At 47.1% G+C, this 19,077-nt stretch overlaps 9 protein-coding genes across 9 annotated transcripts; 4 read left to right on the top strand and 5 right to left on the bottom strand.

Moving 5' to 3' along the window:
• Positions 1–2,052: 2,052 nt before the first annotated feature.
• On the top strand, positions 2,053–2,943 carry BDW43DRAFT_301362 (uncharacterized protein; the record flags this gene model as incomplete). The annotated part of the gene is made up of 4 exons (XM_032045028.1): positions 2,053–2,145; positions 2,217–2,405; positions 2,487–2,746; positions 2,805–2,943. The coding sequence occupies 4 exons, from the start codon at positions 2,053–2,055 to the stop codon at positions 2,941–2,943; spliced, it is 681 nt and encodes a 226-aa protein (XP_031898770.1).
• A 1,222-nt stretch (positions 2,944–4,165) lies between these two features.
• On the top strand, positions 4,166–5,618 carry BDW43DRAFT_281101 (palmitoyl-(protein) hydrolase). The gene is made up of 6 exons (XM_032042463.1): positions 4,166–4,472; positions 4,531–4,542; positions 4,618–4,708; positions 4,770–4,823; positions 4,878–5,266; positions 5,319–5,618. The coding sequence occupies exons 1-6, from the start codon at positions 4,393–4,395 to the stop codon at positions 5,419–5,421; spliced, it is 729 nt and encodes a 242-aa protein (XP_031898769.1). The 5' UTR covers positions 4,166–4,392; the 3' UTR covers positions 5,422–5,618.
• BDW43DRAFT_281099 (serine hydrolase FSH) lies at positions 5,619–6,643 on the bottom strand. Its single transcript, XM_032042462.1, has 4 exons — positions 6,480–6,643; positions 6,401–6,419; positions 6,241–6,321; positions 5,619–6,190 (listed from the first exon to the last, which is right to left on the bottom strand). Exons 1-4 carry the CDS (start codon positions 6,519–6,521, stop codon positions 5,697–5,699), a joined length of 636 nt encoding a protein of 211 aa, XP_031898768.1. The 5' UTR covers positions 6,522–6,643; the 3' UTR covers positions 5,619–5,696.
• Positions 6,644–6,786: 143 nt separating this feature from the next.
• On the top strand, positions 6,787–8,812 carry BDW43DRAFT_281097 (putative short-chain dehydrogenase/reductase family protein). The gene is made up of 2 exons (XM_032042461.1): positions 6,787–7,310; positions 7,389–8,812. The coding sequence occupies exons 1-2, from the start codon at positions 7,124–7,126 to the stop codon at positions 8,228–8,230; spliced, it is 1,029 nt and encodes a 342-aa protein (XP_031898767.1). The 5' UTR covers positions 6,787–7,123; the 3' UTR covers positions 8,231–8,812.
• Positions 8,813–8,996: 184 nt separating this feature from the next.
• On the top strand, positions 8,997–10,736 carry BDW43DRAFT_281093 (nascent polypeptide-associated complex subunit family protein). Its single transcript, XM_032042460.1, has 4 exons — positions 8,997–9,061; positions 9,229–9,310; positions 9,804–9,977; positions 10,103–10,736. Exons 2-4 carry the CDS (start codon positions 9,265–9,267, stop codon positions 10,348–10,350), a joined length of 468 nt encoding a protein of 155 aa, XP_031898766.1. The 5' UTR covers positions 8,997–9,061; positions 9,229–9,264; the 3' UTR covers positions 10,351–10,736.
• BDW43DRAFT_281089 (uncharacterized protein) lies at positions 10,737–12,536 on the bottom strand. The gene is made up of 2 exons (XM_032042459.1): positions 12,319–12,536; positions 10,737–12,232 (listed from the first exon to the last, which is right to left on the bottom strand). The coding sequence occupies exons 1-2, from the start codon at positions 12,399–12,401 to the stop codon at positions 11,083–11,085; spliced, it is 1,233 nt and encodes a 410-aa protein (XP_031898765.1). The 5' UTR covers positions 12,402–12,536; the 3' UTR covers positions 10,737–11,082.
• A 348-nt stretch (positions 12,537–12,884) lies between these two features.
• On the bottom strand, positions 12,885–14,601 carry BDW43DRAFT_312549 (histidine phosphatase family protein; the record flags this gene model as incomplete). Its single annotated transcript, XM_032047388.1, has 4 exons — positions 12,885–13,278; positions 13,335–14,097; positions 14,162–14,207; positions 14,299–14,601. 4 exons carry the CDS (start codon positions 14,599–14,601, stop codon positions 12,885–12,887), a joined length of 1,506 nt encoding a protein of 501 aa, XP_031898764.1.
• Positions 14,602–15,104: 503 nt separating this feature from the next.
• Positions 15,105–16,526, bottom strand: BDW43DRAFT_312548 (uncharacterized protein; the record flags this gene model as incomplete). The annotated part of the gene is made up of 6 exons (XM_032047387.1): positions 15,105–15,268; positions 15,339–15,502; positions 15,564–15,633; positions 15,698–15,874; positions 15,923–16,191; positions 16,291–16,526. The coding sequence occupies 6 exons, from the start codon at positions 16,524–16,526 to the stop codon at positions 15,105–15,107; spliced, it is 1,080 nt and encodes a 359-aa protein (XP_031898763.1).
• Positions 16,527–16,696: 170 nt separating this feature from the next.
• BDW43DRAFT_281084 (putative MFS transporter) lies at positions 16,697–18,975 on the bottom strand. The gene is made up of 4 exons (XM_032042458.1): positions 18,412–18,975; positions 18,218–18,318; positions 18,013–18,160; positions 16,697–17,962 (listed from the first exon to the last, which is right to left on the bottom strand). Exons 1-4 carry the CDS (start codon positions 18,602–18,604, stop codon positions 16,917–16,919), a joined length of 1,488 nt encoding a protein of 495 aa, XP_031898762.1. The 5' UTR covers positions 18,605–18,975; the 3' UTR covers positions 16,697–16,916.
• Positions 18,976–19,077: the final 102 nt, after the last annotated feature.

Here is a 19,077-nt window from a genome sequence, read left to right as displayed (position 1 = left end):
CATAGGAAGGATACGCTCGCGGTGTAGATTTTCATGAATTTCTAGCAGCGAAATGGTTTCTAGAAAACAAAAATTACTACTACTACTACTATTATCATTTTCTTCTTTTTAGGAATGTACGGATATTACTTTCAACTTTGGAAAGCGGGATTAGCTACCAAGTTCCAGAGATAACTGTTTTCTGGCCATTCATTAGGTGGGAACAGTATGATTCAAGTTTAAGGCGTTGCAACGGCCTAGGGAGGATGGGGACCCGAAAGCTCAGAGTGAAGCCTCCGAGCCGTTAGTGGGCCACTAAGTGCCCCCTTAAATGTAGACCCACATACTCTCAGTGATTGGGTGTGAAAACAACTAAAAAACAACTTTAGAGAACCTAAATGATGTTTAGACTCTTGCTGGCAACGATATCAGGAAAGGCAGACCCTGAAGAGCTAGAAATCCGACCCAGTATATAGGTCATGTCACACAGCAGGTCACGTCTTGGGTAAAAATCTTCAAAGCACAAGGGTAGAACTGGTGGATGGAGGATCCATGCACCAAACTCGATCCCTGAAAAACGTTTGGTCCGTGTTAACAACCAATGCATGAAGTGGCTATGCTTTTGGAACGCATACGTCTGCAAGGATCTGGTAGTGTGGTGAGGCTAGTGCAAGGCATGACTCGACGAGTAGGTAATTATGATCTATAGTAATGTAATACTCATGCGTTCTGCTTATCTCAGGATTATTTATCATCCTAGTTTGCTGTTAGCAGATTATCGCCAACACAGAGAACTACAAGTATAGCGGAATAGTTGACAAAGAACACAAATAGGACATGGGATTAAAAGCGAAAAGAAAGATGTGGAGAAGATGGCTCGCTAGCCTCAGCCTCAATTGCATATCGCTCATATAGCTCCATTGCATGGACCGAACCTCACGGCTTCTTCTTTCGGCCACCTCCTTTATTAAATTAACCCAAGATGGGTAGTAAATAGGTAAATCCGTATCACAGCTATGAGAGAGCCGCTGCAAATGAACGTGCAATTCGACTCTAGCCCGCCATCGACTTAGACAGTACCGAAGAAGGGATGAAAATATCCTACCGTTTTGATTGGCCAAAGAGGCACCACGGAAGCCGTAACTCTCCAGCTTGCAAATCATCATCCTTTCATTACTCTCCTTCCGTCTATTGCTAGCGACCCGAGAAATCAACTAGACGTGCCTCAAAAGTGTTGACAGAATAACGCCACGTTTCCTTGAGGGAGTGGATTGGAGTGGACCGAGGTCACTATCCACGATATAACCAGAAATACAAGTCCAGATACTAGAACCGCATAGAGTTGTGGACAGCTATCCGTCCTCGGACAGGAGCAGGCAGACAGTAGTCGTTTACAGGTTCCTTTCCATTCCAGGCCCTGGCGTTAGAACGCAGTCGGGGGATGGACGACCCCAGAACACGTTATGACTAATTACATGAACCACAGACCAGAAATGGTGCCATACTGAGTGTAGTTGATATAGGAGGATGCATGGATGCCGTTCTGGGAAGTTTTAATCTGGGTATCTAACAGAATGCTCCACCTATGACGAACCAAAGCAGCCAAGGCAACTGATATAACCTCCGAGCCAGGACCGTGGACGAGATACAACAAGCTCCTTGATCGACTTCATGGACTATGCATGTCCTCATAGCCGGCCGGATGCAGTCAAGGCTCTGCATAATGGGGATGTCGGACATGTACCGGGTCAACGGTCAGCATCTGGGCTCCACCTTTCCAGGATTTAAAACCGTACGTTACTCCAGCTAGACAGGGTGGTTCCGGCTCAGCATCTACTCTTGATCCAGGACCGGTGGGTCATTACATATGTGATAGATTAGCGTCTGCCGGGTGTGTCCCAGTCAGTATGTAAGCCGGCAACTAAGCCCCGAATATCTGGACCACTTAATACCCAAAGATGGTTCACGGTAGCTAGTAACTTCCTCGACAAACGTAAAACTTTGCCCATACGTTAAGCTTTCAGTGAAGGGTCTTTCGCCAGGCTCAGCAATTCCCACCCTCCATCTTCTGCCATGCCTACCATTCAGAGTCAGAGTGTAGAGTTTCCCACGGCTGACGGCCTCTTGCGCGGTCGTCTTTATCCCGCCCCCCGAAAAGGGCCAGCAGTGATTTTGACTCCAGGGGCTCGACGCAGCTCAAATGAAAAACGAGCGCATAGAGGCTAACAATGTTATAGTTTAACCTTGTAAAGGAAGTTTACATTCCTAAGATAGTTGAGTACTTCCAACAAGCGAAAATTACAGCGTTGATTTATGATGTCCGCAATTACGGAGACAGCGATGGCCTTCCACGTAATGAGCTCGATCCGTCCGAGCAGGTTGATGATTACTGCGATGCTGTCACGTATATGACAGGCCTACCGATGGTCGACCCGAACCAGATTGCTTTATGAGGTGTGTCATATTCCGACGCTATAGCTGTCGCCGCGGCGGCGCTCGACAAGCAGGCGAAGCTGGTGATTGCTGTGTGCCCGATGACCCATGAGCCGCTAGGAAAATATGATACCGAGGAGGATGAAGAGCTGCGAAGAATGCTCGTGAGATGTACTCGGGACAGAGTAGCCCAGGTTAAAGGCAACCCTCCGGCCAGAGTACCTACGATGACTCCCAGCAGCCACAGCGTTTTCGGCTGTGTGCACTTTGGAGCCGGTGTGTACGATGTGATGATGGGACTGAGGTGGACTGTCGCACCAAGTTTTGACCTGGAGTTGACCTTGCGCTCTATTCTCCACCAGATCAAGTGGGATCCTATGGACTTGGTGGAGTTTTTTTTTGGATACCCCAGTGATGATGGTGATCCCGGAATCCGACGTCATCTTCAAGCGTGATACCCAGTTGAACGTATGTGAAGCTATTCCTGGACCGAAAGCAGTTGTATATGGTCAAGGGAAAGGGGCACCTTGATGCTTTAATGGGGTGAACATGTTCCAGAGCTAGTGGACGCTCAAATGAAGCTCTTCCAAGGCGCTCTAGCAGGGAATGAGTGAATAGACATAGTCGATCGTCTCCCTTGACGCAACTAGGGGTGGGGGAGAAATCATCATGTATTGTTGAGACACATCGAAGTCTGGCATGTTCCCCTAGTCTCATAGCTGTGAATATCAAATATCACATGAGGAAAACAGACAAATACAAGGATCTGTCAGTTCACCTTTCCAGTTCCAGTCTGTAGATAATACTCAGGTAGAGTAGGAGCGGTACCTAGCTAGCTGTGGGTTCCGGCATTCTAGCCAATCAGAGATTTCCAGGAACGCAGTGAAGGCCTTATTGGGCCAGCCCCTGTCATGTGGTCATGATCTTCAGTAATATGCCGAAGTAGGTAAAATGATAGTAAACATGGAGCCTGGATATGTAGCCGCGAGGGACTATCATTCACCCAAGAGCATGGACATGACCTGGTCATTTTAGAGTTCTGTGTACAATTGGACATGGCTTACATTTATAATACCCAGGGATATACAAAGGTAGTCCCTGTCCTAGGCAAGTATCTAGGATTTGGAACTAAGTTCGTAGATTCCTTAAAAGCCCAAAGCCTTTGAATCTAAGACGGAATGGACTGTTTGGTACGTATGTATGGGAATCTGATAAGCTCGGAGCATCCAGGCAAGAAAACAAGACATAAATACCGGCAATCCCCGGAACTTTATGATGTTATGCTGCTACAAGTAGTATAAAAATATTCCGCCTTGACAGTTTGTGGGACCACATACCTTCCAGGGTACACTCCAGGTTTCCTAGCATGGGTGAGACATAAAATTCTACGGAGCTTTTTTTTTTTATCTCCCTAGAAACAGAGCATGTCTAGGCATCTCACAGTATACATTGACTAGTAGTTATCGGTTCTGTAGCACTAAACCAACTTGGTACTGCGTTAATCCACAGCTATACGGCATCGATATTCTCACTGTTGACTACAAGGGGTTCAGTTTTCCACCAGGATGATGTATATTTGCCATTACCGAAATAGCCAACCTACCTTCTCTCATGGTAAACTATCCATCCTTCACACGGCCAATAAGGGATACCTTCATACCATTAGTTTCAGGCCGTTGCCACTTAAAGAAGGGTTGTGTAGAATTAGATATCACTCTGTGTCATTACTCCATCCGTAGTAGAGAGGTAGGTATACCCACTGAGATTACATGGAAAAGCCAAAGTTTTGGGTCCCTTTTATTCGCCATTATCCTAGGCGGTGAGGACGAAGACAGGCAGAATCGCGGGGGTGTTGCAGTTATCGTGTTATCGTCCAGTTATCTTGTATTTTCTTTTTCCCCTTTTCAGGGCCACTTCTCTCCTTTCTTCCGTTACCACTTGTCGTTGTTGTTGACTCCACATTTGTGTAGATAAAGCAAAATGGCGCGGGCTCCCTTTGTTGTTCCTGCACTCAAGAAACACACCGCGACAGTGATTATGGCGCATGGTCTGGGCGACAGGTGGGTGCTCAGGCCTGGAGGACGTTGCCAATTAGCTAACAACCTTACTTTTGAATAGCGGTGCTGGGTGGTACGTATCGACCTACTTTCTCTTAGGAGACCGAAGAATGCCGAACACGTGTATTAACTGTATTTCACCTGGCAGGATGGGTCTTGCTCAGAACTGGCGTCGTCGAGGCATGTTCGAGGAAGTAGCCTTCATTTTTCCTAATGCGCCCATGATCCCTATCACAGTGGTATGTAAAACTGGATTTTAGGAAGAGCTCATGGTCTAAGGATCCATTCCGTGTGATATAGAATTTTGGTATGACCATGCCCGGATGGTACGACATCTCCAAACTCGGCCGAGATGTGAGCTCCCTGCCCCTATATAAAACCTGTCCGATTGAACTAACCCCTCATTAGTTGGACTTTGAAGAGATTCTCCGCACCCAAGACGAACCAGGTATCCTCCGCTCCCGCGATTACTTCAACACCTTGATCAAGGAACAAATGGACCAGGGCATCAAACCTTCACGCATAGTTCTGGGAGGATTCTCGCAAGGAGGTGCGATATCTTTATATAGTGGTGTTACCAACAAGGAAAAACTGGGAGGTGTGTTCGGGCTTTCGTGCTACCTGCCTCTGAGCGATCGCGTCATGAATCAGATTCCCGAGAACTGGCCCAACAAGAAGACACCTTTCTTCCTTGGTCACGGAACTGTAGACGAGGTCGTGCAGTACGAATTTGGAAGGCTATCTTCGAAGCTGATGAAAGATATCGGATTGGAAAATGTCCAGTTCAATACTTATCCGTGAGCATGCCCATCTTTATACCGGATGACTATGTTACTGATTTGGCATTAGTGACCTTGGCCACTCTGCTGATCCTCAGGAAATTGAGGATCTGGAAAAATTTCTTCAGCAGACCATTCCTCCTGAAGGTGATGGCCAGAGTGCGGGGTTATGACTTGATGATCACAGCCATGTGTTGACCTCGGGAAATATCAGATCTAGCATTGCTTTAGCTGTGGTGCTTTTATTAATTGCAGTATTGTTATCAAGGTACAGCTTAAATGATACGAGCGATAGTTCAAAGAAATAGCGCCGAGCATCGTTCTCCTTGGTATAGATGTTCTGATTTTATCTACCTGTCCATTTGACTTATTCTGAATCAACTTTGCACGTCATTCCTCGTATGTATCGTTTATATACCCCCAATAAATATCACAACTTGAGTAAACCCTACTCTTTCGTTGCCCGCTCAATAGTCTTTTCAATAGAAGCAACCATGGCCTCTGTGTTCTTTGCATCGAAGGGAATCATATGCCTCGAGCCGTGGTCATAGAACTCCGCCTTTGAGGGCTCACACAGACCATATAGATGTACACCAGCATCGTAGAGTCGATCCTGCTTACCTACAATATGCGCAGTAGGGATTTTGACCAGGTACTCCCCAGGCGTCGACTTAATCTGCTCCCTTCCAGAGGGCTCGTACGGTGGCGCGCCGCAGATAAAGACAGCGGCTTTGAAGAGTGGCACGCCATGCGTTTTGGCATGATTGACAAGAAGGGAAAATGCAAGAGCTGCTCCTTGCGAAAACCCCATTACAGCGTCGAATGGACCTTGTTTCTCAATTATGCGCATGGTGTGCTCTATAGCATGAGCGAGGTCTTCACCGGGGGCGGTATTGCGAGGATAGTGGTTGTAGAATGGGGGATCCATCACACCCTTCAGTTCTGGGTTCGGTCAATGAAGGTGTTGCAGTGGGGACGAGGGTAAGTCATACCTGGCTCAGGTTCAGAGTCTAGCCGGCCATTGATATATGTAAAGCTATGACCTTTACCTGCTAAGTGCTGAGCGAGACCGCCTGTCCATAGTTAGGATTGACGACTGATGGGACGGAATGCCATGAAAAGGAAGCTGCGGGAAGTTGATTTTAGTATTACCGGATTGGATTTCAAAAATCTATCTGCAATTAGTATTTCTATGTGGCTAACTTTAAACAATAGTCATTGTTCCACATACTTCCCCGCTTGTACCAGAGCCGTGTAGACAAAGAAACCGCATCTTTCTCTGTTCTGCAAAAGTACGGAAGTATTGTGATTTATCTTGAGCTGTATTATCAAGCCCTCGCCAACCAACTTCCGGCAAATCAAAATCTGTGTCGAGCTATGGAATGTCGATCGGCTGGATTATGTTGTGGCTGTTGGTAAGTCCAGGTACCTAGTCGGCGGATTGCCTGAATGGGAACAGAGCACGGGATCACTCGCTTACGTACATTTAGCTAGCTTTTCGAAGTTCAACCAATACTCCGTACAACATTACTCTACATGGGAGAAACGCACTCTCAAAAACACGCAGCTTACCTATTTCTTCCGGGTCCTCTTTTCATTAACCACTTTTTGGATCGATCGGGAAGCCACTCTGTATGGTTTGCGTCACGAACTCCTTGCGCATCATCCGACTTGTACCTTCATGTGGAGACAACAAAATTAGCTCGGGGTTTATTCAAGGAACCTCGGTCGCCGCTCAGGGACCATGGAAAGTAATCCCCGCGTTGCGCAAAGCTTGCCACCGTCATAAAAAGAAAAGAGAAAAAGATCCGGCTGGTAATTTATAAACGAAGGGACTGTATAGCTCTTCATTGACCATTCCTCACTGTAAGAAACATGTCTCTTTATCAAAATATCGCCGCGGTTGGCTCTTTCGCCTTCCATACCTTGCGTCATCCACTGGATACGTATTTGAGTATTGGTCCTACACTGAGCGAAGCTACCTTCGGCCTATTCGGCTCCTCGTTTGAGCCGAGCAGAGACATTGGTGATCTCTCGGGGAAGGTGATTCTCGTCACTGGAGGTAACAAACTCCACTAAGTTCCGCGTTCGTACAGACTTTGTTTTCGAGCGTAACATACTAAGCTAAGTGGTCTTTCAGGCAATGCCGGTCTTGGAAAAGAAACCGTCCTTCAGCTTGCACAACATAACCCATCTCGCATATACCTAGCTGCTCGAGATGCTACTAAAGCTTGCGAAGCCATCAACTCGATTCAGGGCAGCCTTTCCGCCTCTGTCGATATAAGACACCTCCCTCTTGATTTATCCTCTTTTCAGTCAATACACAAAGCCGCAGAGACCTTTTGTTCGGAGTGTGACCGTTTAGATGTCTTGATTCTCAATGCCGGCACCATGGCGAATCCGCCAGAGCTCACAAAGGAAGGATTCGAGATTCAATTAGGGACAAACCATATTGGCCATTTCTTGCTTACTAAGTTGCTCCTCCCTACACTGCAGAAGACTGTTGCAAGTCCCGCGTCGGATGTAAGAATAGTGACTCTGAGCTCCGCGGCGAGTCATAGTGCGCCATCCTTTGATGTCATGACCTCGACGCCTGCTCTTCTGAGTTCCCACACCTTATCACGCTATGCGGCGTCCAAGGCTGCCAACGTTCTTTTCGCGTCGGAGCTGGCTCGCCGATACCCGGATATCCTCTCGGTCTCGGTCCACCCGGGGACAGTATCCAGTGAATTATACCGCTATACCGTTGCAATGAATGCGGTCTCAAGATTTGGTATTGGCATATTCTCTACCATTTTTCGTAGTGTCTGCACAGGAGCGATGAATCAGCTCTGGGTGGCGGGGACAAAGAGAGAGCTACTGGTCAACGGTGCTTACTACGTTCCCATCGGTGTGCGCGGTTCAAATAGATTCGCCAATGATGCAGATATGGCGCGCAGGCTTTGGGAGTGGACAGAGAAACGGATCGCTGAGAGATCTTGATCCCCTCGGCTTCTATGTGCCTTCTTGCAATACGGCACATGCATATAATCTGTTCGGTCTATTATGGGACTAATCTTAATTGCTCTTCTGGTTGCTGCGCAATTCTGACAGTGCGTAATTGAAGAAATTGCCTGAAGAAGATTTCGGCTTAATTATTGGCTAGCAATTTTTCTTTTATCTTATTTTGATTATGGGTGATTTCCTCCCCCCTTTCTCTCTATCTCTCGGGGAGAGGGGCGGGATCGGACGGGTCTTCTTGGTTTGTAAAGAATGAAGAGGCAATTGGGTGAGATTGTCGAGCAAGGTTGGTGGTGAGGCGCGAGACAGATATCTCCGGACTAGGAAAAGACTCTGTCTCGGAGAATATAAAGATGAATGGTGGGAGTTTTCTTTCTCTTTAGTTTCATACTCCGGAGTATTGACATGCATGATTACGGGTACCGTATGCCATGATCGTTAGGGTTTAGCCGAGCAGCTGCCAAACCTCCCAAAGCCGATGCAAGCCCACAACAAATACCAAACCACCACGAGACAGGCTGGAGAAAAGGGAATGCAAGTTAACGGGAGACAACAATGAAGAAGAACTAGTCCAAAGGATAGAGGAACCACTGTGTAGAATAGGTAGACCGTACGTACTATTCCGAACATTTGTAGTGTAAGCGCCGCACATTTACCACCTTACCCCCCACACAACCAACAGCATCAGCCACTCTGGTTTACTCAACCACTCCCACCCATTGACCGAACTATCTTGAGTCTCATCTTTCGGTACGTGGACTTCTTTCCCTTTTCACAATCCTCAACCTTCAATCCGCATCTCCCTTCTCGCCGGTTAGTGTTCCTGTCCCGTATATAAGTCTTATCCAACTTCCCCTCATTCTCGCTCTCCGGAGGCACATCAGCCACCGCTTTCTTGGCGCTCACACATTCTGCCACAAAGTCTTACCGAGTCCGAGTTTCCACAGATCCAGATTATTGACGTCCATTCATCCCACTAGGTTCAAGGAACATCCTCTTCACACACAATCACCATCATGGATCAGGCAAAGTTGGCTCGCATGCAGGCTAGCGTGCGGATTGGTACGTATACATTTCCTATTTTATTTCCCCCAATCCCCTCTGGAAATAAGTGGTCCTGGGATTTAGTGGCATTGGCAGCGAGAAGGGAACTGGTCGCTTAATCCGGAGGAAATGCGAATACCCGACCGGACGAAGTCTGCAAATCGCCAAAACTTCCAAACCACCTGTCGCAAAAAAAAAAAAAAAAAAAAAAAAAAAAAAAAAGCAACAAATCCCAGGGAGCTTCGGAAACCGAGATGCTTGATCTTTGTTTTAAACGTTTGGATAATGTGACGTGATAATGTTAGCTAATCTTGATCTTCGTTGTGAACAGGGTACGTATAAATTCTTTTCGCACAGTACCACTATATTCGACCACCACCACCCCGACATAAAGAAGAAAAAAAACTCCCCAATTCCAATTTCCATATTGCCCTTGAAAATCTCACTCCCAATTCTCCAAAACCCGCCGAGAAGAATGAATAAGCCCCGACTGACGAACTCTGTAAAAACAGAGGCAAGGGCACTCCCCGCCGCAAGGTCAAGAAGGTCCACAAGTCTTCCGGTGCCGACGACAAGAAGCTCCAGACCACCCTGAAGAAGATGAACGTCCAGCCCATCCAGGCCATCGAGGAGGTCAACATGTTCAAGGAGGACGGAAACGTCATCCACTTTGCTGCTCCTAAGGGTATATATAACCCAACCCAACCTTCCCCACCCGCACCTAGCTTACAAAGCCACATTCCCCTCCTCCCCGATGGAATAACAAGAACATACCGTAAACTAACCATTGAATCTTGAAAAACTTCGAAGTCCACGCCGCCGTCCCCTCCAACACCTTCGCTCTCTACGGTAACGGCGAAGAGAAGGAACTCACCGAGCTCGTCCCCGGTATCCTGAACCAGCTTGGCCCCGACAGCCTCGCCTCCCTCCGCAAGCTCGCCGAGAGCTACCAGAACATGCAGAAGAACCAGGCCGGTGCCGAGGGCAAGAAGGATGATGATGAGGATGATATCCCTGATCTGGTTGAGGGCGAGAACTTCGAGAGCAATGTCGAGTAAAAACTTTGAACCATATCATATCATATCATATCATGGGCTTTTTTAATTGATTGATATAAAAATGTGAACAAAAGACATCAAAACAGGCTTTCTATGTGCTTTTTTATTTCTTCATCTTGGCCGGTTGGCGATGGATTCCATTTTGTTTCCTTGGAAGTTGGATTTCCGGGTTGAAGATTTATGGATCATGACGGGTGGTTGTGCTATTGGGACCATGATCGCGAGTGGCGCAATGGGTGAATATGATGTCTTCAGCATTTTATGAGAACGTACTCAGGCAGTACTGTCAGGTTCTACAAAAGGGTAATAGCTTGTCGCAAACCATTGAGTGACATCTGTATAAATTCTTTGGTACTGTAATACTATAAAAACGTGTGGACAAGGGTCATGCAATCAGTATATTCCTTTCGCCTGCCATGCATAAATTAATATAGATCCCGACCGGTAAAATGCCATGAAATCATAGAAAAGAAGGCCGCCAGCTCGGATAACGTCAACTAGCGCCAACAGCTGTCGGCGGGGTACTATCGTACATGCAAGGGTATTTTTAGGCCAGTCATAGGTAACCAACACCGTCTAGTGGAGGCCTTTGCTCACAGGCGGGAATGCTTCAGGCCCGAAGCTGGGCTTGCATTGACTGACGCTGAAGAAGTTCGCGTTGCCGATGCTAAACTTGGGTGTAACTGAGTTGATAAGAAGCGGTAGAGAAAAGTGGCCGAGAAGTGTGAAAAATCATGATTCCTCCCGCAGTCCACAGATGTCAGTGCCAAGGACCTTGTCGATCATAAACCAGAAGCGCCAGTAGGCGTTCGATTTATCATAGTCAAATGTCCCATCCTCCTTGAGCTGAGGCCCATCTCCCACGATGTCACCAGTAAACCAACTGAGGATCGGTATCGATCGCAAAACACGCTCTGTGACCGTCGGTTGAGGCGGAAGGGCCTCGGTTATCGGGCGCAATTTCGCCCGACGTACGGTGGGAATATGTGTCATGAAATCGGACTCAGGTTTCGGCTCTTGGGGCACGTTCCGTTGTTGAACGGTAGATGCCTGATCCACACCAGTGGCAGTCGCCGAGCTAGCAGTGGGCGTCGAGTCAAACGATGCGTTCTCTTCTACATCTGTGACACTAGAAAGGTTATTCAATGCGAATGACCGCGGTAATGTTGAGCGTTCTTTCTCCTTCGTCTGCAGGAATGTGGTAGAGCGCGAAGTGGTCAAAGTGCGCGTAGCTTTTGATCTGTACTGCTCGGCAGCCGATGACTCTGCAAGGATTGGCACATCCTCTGCAGGTCCCTGGCCATGATATAGTTCACAGAAAACAAGATGTCCATCGATCTCCTGGGGAGAGTAGAAACAAGCGCTGTCGGCAGCGACCGTCGAATCGAAGGTGACCTTAATCCAGTGGAAACCACCTGCATACCGTTTTGATTTGCGGTTCGCGTCCGCCGACAGGTTCGCATGAATAACCACATCACCGCCGCTCAGAAGCTGAGATTGCCCGTTCAAAGCGTTAGGATCAGTCCGAGGGTAATCTTCACATATCACGCCTCTGGACACCCTCTCATACTTATCAATCACTTTCCACTCGACATCCTTGTTCTTGTAGCCGTACAGTATGCATTCAGTAGCGACCTTCTCAGTCTGCTTCCGTGCGTTGTCGAGATTCGAGGAAGATGTCGATTTCGGTAAGGTATTGCTGCGGGTCTTCTCCTCTTCTTGCTGCATAGCAAACAACCGTCCAAACTCGGCAACGTTGGGGTTTTCTTTCTTCGCTGGGGTTCCCGTTCGCGTGCGCGATCGAGCATGGTCATAGCGAGCGTTTCTCCTCTTTCCAAAAGGCCCAGTTTCTTCAGGTGGTCGTCGAGGGTTTCGAGATTCACTACAAACATAGTAAGACTATGTTAGCCGAGCAAGACAAATGGCAAATGGTAGATGGCAGGGGAAAAAGAATCCCAATATACTCACTCCTTGTAGACGTAACCCCAGGGCAGAAGATTGCCCTTGTCGTCTTTTGCGCGCTCCTCGGGAGGAACGAAATGATACTCCATTGTAAAAGAAGGAACTAGCTCTTTATGAATGAATTAATGCAAGGATATGGAGAAAAGGATTTTTTCGGAGTGAGGGTAAATGGATTCAATGGCCCTATGATGGAAAGTAGAGCTTGTTGAGCAAAAGAAACCTTGGTGAGAGAGCCGATCTTACCAAAAGTTTTGGGGCTGCAATAAACAATTGTGTTAGCCCGGGGACGGTCACGTGGTATCCATACCAAATAGCATATTCTTGCCCTGTAGGATATTGTTTCACAAATAGCCCAACTTCAATATCGCAAATTTTTTTTTTTTTTTTTTTACTTTTTCCTCTTATTATACTTCTTCTTTTCTGGCATGCCGTATGCAAAAGTAGCCTAAGTGCTCCTGGTGTAAAGTGAATAGAGAGCTTTATTGTAGCCGAAAAGGGAAATGGTTCGGCCTCAGGTCGAACATCCAAGCACAACAGCTTTCTTCCTCTAAATATGTCCAATATAGAATGCTCTACTCATGTCGTAAGAAATTAATGTACCCAACATCGCCTTTCAATCCGCACACGTCCCCAAACTCCCCTACTTCCGATCTCCGTCGATCTACATGGCCGACAAACTCCTCCAACGGGCAGGACAGCCCAGGCCCAGACTGACAATATGGCAATGGCACAATCTTGTCATTCATGTTTATCCGAAGGAAGGCTTCCCTACCCTTAGGTTCCTCCACCGACGAGGCCGGGCAAGCCAACCGCTCTAGCACGATCCGTCCGCCCATTGGCATTACGGATGAAGTACGCCAGACGCGGTCAGCCACTCTATGCGTAGTAGGCAGGGATGGATCGTATTTCGTATCTTTCAAGATATCTAATGCTGTGATGAAGGGTGCTATATCACCATCATGGACACTACATTAAGAAGTCAGTATTCTCCTTCTATACCCTCGAATCACGATGTCACACACAAACTGAAGAACATCGTGCCAGCTTGCGGCCCAGATCGTAGAAGAGCAGTCGTAGCATTAAGCCAGAGCCAACCCATTACACCAGCATAGGGATTACCCGGACCGGCACGGTAGTAATGTATCAAGTCACGAGCATATTCGAAATTCTCCCAATCTTCACGAGTAAATACATCGCACCAAGGACTCGACCCCCGAGCAAGCGTCTCGAACCCGCACATTTCTTGCATAGCGTAGACTTCTAGGTTAGTGAGGTATCCAAGCGCCGAATTTTGCTCATCGTTGATCAGTCGATTGGCAACAGTTGGGATGTACGCGCCCTGGAACAGAGCAAGCATGTTGGCACCGTTATCATGGCCTTTCGCAGGGTCTTCGATATATTTTAAGCACGTATCACCCGGAGTGAGAGTGTTGGCTCGTCGATCGAACGTTTCAGGAATGATCTCCAGTGCAGCTTTCCCATTCTTTTCCCAATTTAGACCGAACAACCCTGACGCAAAGTGCTGGGCTGATTCGATGACACGGTCACAGTCGCTTGCCCAAAGTCTTGTCATTCTATGGCGTTGTAGTAGATGCCCGTACCGAGTCGAAAATCGGACACCTGTTGTGAATGCCTGGAGCGTGCCAGCATATGGACCAGTTCTGACCAGTTGATCAAAATCTTCCTGCGGTTCATCGGTAAAGTATGACCAGTCGTTCAGAAACGATAGTGACCCATTTAGGACTATATTTGCCTCTTTTATACGACTCAAAAGTGCGAGATGTCCTTTGACATGGTTATTAGGGACAGCTTTTCATGTCAATCCTTCTTGATAGGGGTAGAAACGTACGACTTCCAGCGGACTTGGTTGGATATCTCTCCCCATGACGAGACATCTATCAGTCATTTAGCAAGGTTTCTCGTATATAATTGCAACATAGCTGAAATGGGTCAAAGATATCCTGAGATATTAGGGTATAACCGTACCATATGCACTTGCTCTATGGCACACCCGTTTGGAGGGTCGACACCCCGAGCACCAGGCCCGTCGATCTTCTCTACCCATGGTCCATTGCCACCTAAATGATAGAGTAGATTCCAGTCATTGCCTTGCCATACCGTTCGGCTCCTATTTGACGGATATTCAAATGGGTTGTACCAGGTATTCCAGCTTGCACAATGAGGTGATCCAACCTCGGAAGCGGATGGGCTGCGGGTATAATAGGAAACGCTGACAATTGCAGTTAGAAGGGAGATGATCAATGTCCACGGGGACAATAGACTAGACATGTTAAATGCCGTGTCTTTATGTTGTGGGTCGAATTGTGATAAAGTTGAGATAAAGTGGTCGCAGCAATGGTTAGTGGGATGCAGGGACCAACTGGGGCTTCCTGTTGCCGAGATAATCAACAACCCGCTATAGTAGTAGGGTGTGACTTTGAATGCATGTCCATTTCTGATATATGAAAAGTCCCAGATTAATTTTCACGCTATTCACTAATGACCGACCTCTAGCTTGTGTTTTACAGATTATTCTTCTTAGAGTGTTTTATAATTGCCGTTTCCATAAGCCAAGTAATGAATATCTAGTATATATGTTTAACTGCAAGACGTGTAAAGCTTTTGTCTGGCGTTTTGAGGAAACTCTTTGCCTCTGCCACTCGACCAAAAACCAACGTCGGCTAAATGTCTAACCTCGCACCTCAATATATTCAACATTTCCAAGGCTAAAAGATAGAGTAGCGACTTTCCAAAAGCTGGTGATCCATGAGCCATTCCAAACTATGGTGACCTTAACTAAGGATTTGATAGCAACCCCTTCGCCGAGGCTCGCTCTCCTGGTCGCTATCGAAGCATTTTGCGCATAAAGCAAAGAAAGCGCTCTTGCTCTGCGCCTTGCAGACCTTTAGTTTCTCCAAAGGCATGGAGGGAATCTCAGTGAAACCTCTCCAATTACCTGATATTCATGAATTAGCAGCATAAACACAGCACAGAAAAGAGAATCAAGAACAGATCAAAGACTTTACCATCACTATCAAAGAGTTCGTTCGCATACTCGCTATTCCGAAGCATCTCATTCGGTGGTAGCCCAAGAAGCGCAATCATTTCCGCAAGATGATGACCATCTGAATCATTCTTATTCGAATCCCGGGCATAAATTAGATGTCCTTGTTCGAACAGATCCCAAGGCCTGTAGAAGTGATCATTATCAGAAGTGGTATGTTTTGATCCGACACATATAGCGTACATACCAGGACTCCCAGATTCCAGATATCGAATTTTTTTTGGATCCCAGGTCATCTGTAATAGCACTTCCGGTGCCTGATAGATCGATGCTGTACATCCTCAGATTTTGTACCCGAACTCGACCCAAAGCGAGCCTCACCAAAGTCAGATAAAATAGGACGGCAATCCACCTTGGGATCCCGAGCTTTCGAGAAGAGTAGACCACCCGATCTCCCACAATTTTCCATGGACTTTAGATTGGATTTCTCAACTTCCTCGAAATCGACGAGGATTAGCTCGCCCTCAACATCGAGCATGATGTTCTTTTCTTGTATGTCTACTATGGATTAGAATACGAGTTAGAAAAGCATTAGGAGTACCATACCAGTGTGAATAACGTGGGCCTCCGTATGTAAGAAATCAAAGGAAAGAAGAAGAATATGGATTAGAGTCGGCTTAAGCAAGACATCAGGAAGAACTTTCGCTTTGGCCTGATTCTGAAGCTCGAACAGGCTCGTAGCCAAAGGAGGATGTATAAGGCACTGATAGGAGGAGGAGCCATGGGCAGACTTGATTTGAAAGCCATCCAGCGCTGTGCGGACGAGAATGGCACCTGCATGGCTTGATTTGGGGCTCCCTGAGGTGATTGTAGACCTGTATTTCTCTTACCTTTTCAATGAGACATAGATGTGCTGCCTAATGCCATTTAGATCTCACTACTCTCTGTAGTTTTGGTAAGGCACTGAGACTTACCGTAGGTCTCTACAAAGCCACACTGTGGAATACGCTCCGTAGCCTACTTTTCCAATCACCTGACACCTTGAACGAAAGACATCACCGATTTTCACAGGGAAAACGCGGTCTTGCGAGTACCATGGTAGCACTTTCTCTTCTAGCTTGTTGATTGAGTCGAGAAGAATACTGGACTGATAAAACTGGCGAACTGGCGAACTGGCAGTCCGATACAGGGGTTGCGTAAGAGTCGGCATGATAGACGTAGTATCGTTAATGGACTGGTCACTGGCAGATTGAACTGGACCCTGAGCTCTATATAAATACTGTACTAAGCTTACTGGTATTATCTTAATTAAAAAGATTGAATAAAGTGGCATAGTTCTATGGAATTAGTAGAATTAACAAATCAAGTAAGTCATGCAGATTTAGTAGATTAATTGGCGCTTTATTATTCTGCTAATCTGGTCTGTTTCTCAGGCGAATAAAGACAGTATTTCCTAAGAATCCCCGCTTTGCTAGGCATGGCAAAGTCCACAAGGTAATTGAAGTAGAGAAAACAATCGGCCAGCAAAAAGTAGAATGGTGAGTGGGAAACTCTGTTTCTCGTCTATTTTAACTCACCAGAGATCTTGAATACTATACACTCAAATGCTATAAATAAACCGAGGGCTTTTGTCTCCCAATTCCTCAATCTCTTCATTAGTCATCCCAGCCACTTTCTCATCCTCGAGACCTTGGACCCTGCGAATGTTCTTCTGGCGGTAGTAGTACCACATGAGTCCATATATGATTCCCGCAAATGCCACAAGGCCTAAAGTCACGGCATTTCCCCGAACATACCGAGGAGCTTCATTGTTTTTGTACAAGAACGGCGACATGACACCGCTGATATTGCCAAACGTGAGCTGTAAACCTGTGGCGAAGGTACGCTTTCCATAGCGAGGAAGCGTAGTAGGGAGCCACGCGAGTGGCAATCCTACGGCCACATACAAGCCCAGGGCGATGAGCAACGCGCCAAAATAATGCACCCCCGAAGATGTATCGGAGATGAGTATTCCATAACCAACGACCGAAATTATAGCGAAGATGCAAATGAATAGCCCACGGCGTTGGGTTCGGTCGCTGACCCAAGCGACTATCAGATAGGCTAAAGCGCCAAGCGCGTAGCAGGGAATGGTAAGTGCTTGCACCTCGGGTGTTGTCCAAGAGCCCATTCCCTTGATGATGGTGGGAAGGAAAGTGCTGTAGCCGTAGAGCATGGTATCGATGCCGAATTGCGCGAGAGAAAATGCCCAGATTCTCCAGTCGAGCGCGCCTTCCTTGACGTCGGCCCAATGGAACTTTTGCGCAGATGCCGTTTGGCCCACGTAGCGCATTCGACGACGGACTACGAGTGCCTTCTCCTCTTCATTTAGGTAGTAAGCTGTGTCCGGCTCATCCGCAAGGACAAACCAAGTCACTACGCCAATGAGTACCGTTGGGATACCCTCCAGGATCAAGATCCACCTCCAACCTCGAAGTCCGCTGATGCCGTCCATAAACCCAATCGCATACGCTAGTAGCCCTCCGAAAGCGCCAGCTGCTGCTGCGCTACTGAAAAGATATCCTGTGCGGAGAGCTAGTTCGCGCTTGCTGTAGAATAAGGTGAGGTATGTTATAAGCCCGGGGAACAGCCCGGCTTCCACGACACCTAAGCTCATGAGTATTTGGTAATGCTACAGAACTGGAGTTGCCACTAACCTAGAAGAAGACGGCAGGCGATCAATCCCCCATAATTCTGGGTGATTCCTGTTAGGGTTGCAATGATACCCCATATAATTGAAATCGATGCGATGTAGCGCGACGGTCTAAGTTTCTTGAGGACCAGATTGGATGGCACTTCAAAAAGCTAAATTGAACGGTTAGAAATCTTGTGATGCCCGCAGGTGCCAAGGGCCAGTCATACACAGTAAGTTACGAATAAGATAGACACAGCGACTTGGTACTGGTTGCCAACCAGGCCCAAGTCTTCTTCCAGGCCATACAAGCGAGCGTTACCGATGTTCACTATAAGTAAGACATGTCAGCAGGCGAATGTTCGAATGAGATCATGCAATGGGCGCAAAGAGTATTAGTGTGAGAATAAAACTGGACACCAACCTCTATCTAGGAAGCTGAAAAGGTAGAGAAGCACAACGATTGGTAAAATATGGACATCAATTTTCCAGATCAAATGCTTTTCCCTCTCCTCTTCAAGGAAAGAGGAGCCAGTATCGTTGTCTTGGGGTGTCATCGTGTTGCTGCCCCGCGGGGGTGATTCAATGTCCGGTTTCGGCTCACTTCGGTACTCCATGGCGAGTCCTAAATTGTCCCACGTTTACTTCAGTCTCTATGTATTTGGCCGGAGTGGTTTCAATGGGGTAGGAAGTGCCTTCTTTTTAGAAAGTGAGAAGTCACTGACGCAGTGTATGAACCACAATCACACTGAGTGACCTTGCATGACGCAGAGATCAAATACTGAAGAGACTGGAGTCGTCAGGCAATATTAAACTATCTGAGAGTAGGGAACCCCGCGCTCAGAATGATGGGACCCTGAGTGCGATACTGAGGGCGAACTGCCAAGATCCCAGATCTGCGGTTAACCTTAGATCCCTGAAGATCGAAGTGAGGCAATCGACCAGGAGGGAAGAAGATCATTCAGGAACAAAAGATCGCAGAAGAATGAATCATCTTATTTGATTGATAATGGCAAATTAGCTCATTTTAGACTAGTGGACCAATGTTTTTTTTCCCAACTCCCCACTTATCCATTTAATTGGTCCCGGT

The sequence above is a fragment of the Aspergillus alliaceus genome, assembly GCF_009176365.1.
Source record: "Aspergillus alliaceus strain CBS 536.65 unplaced genomic scaffold BDW43scaffold_31, whole genome shotgun sequence".
In the NCBI taxonomy this organism is placed as follows: domain Eukaryota; kingdom Fungi; phylum Ascomycota; class Eurotiomycetes; order Eurotiales; family Aspergillaceae; genus Aspergillus; species Aspergillus alliaceus.
This window is presented reverse-complemented; position numbering and strand designations above follow the sequence as displayed.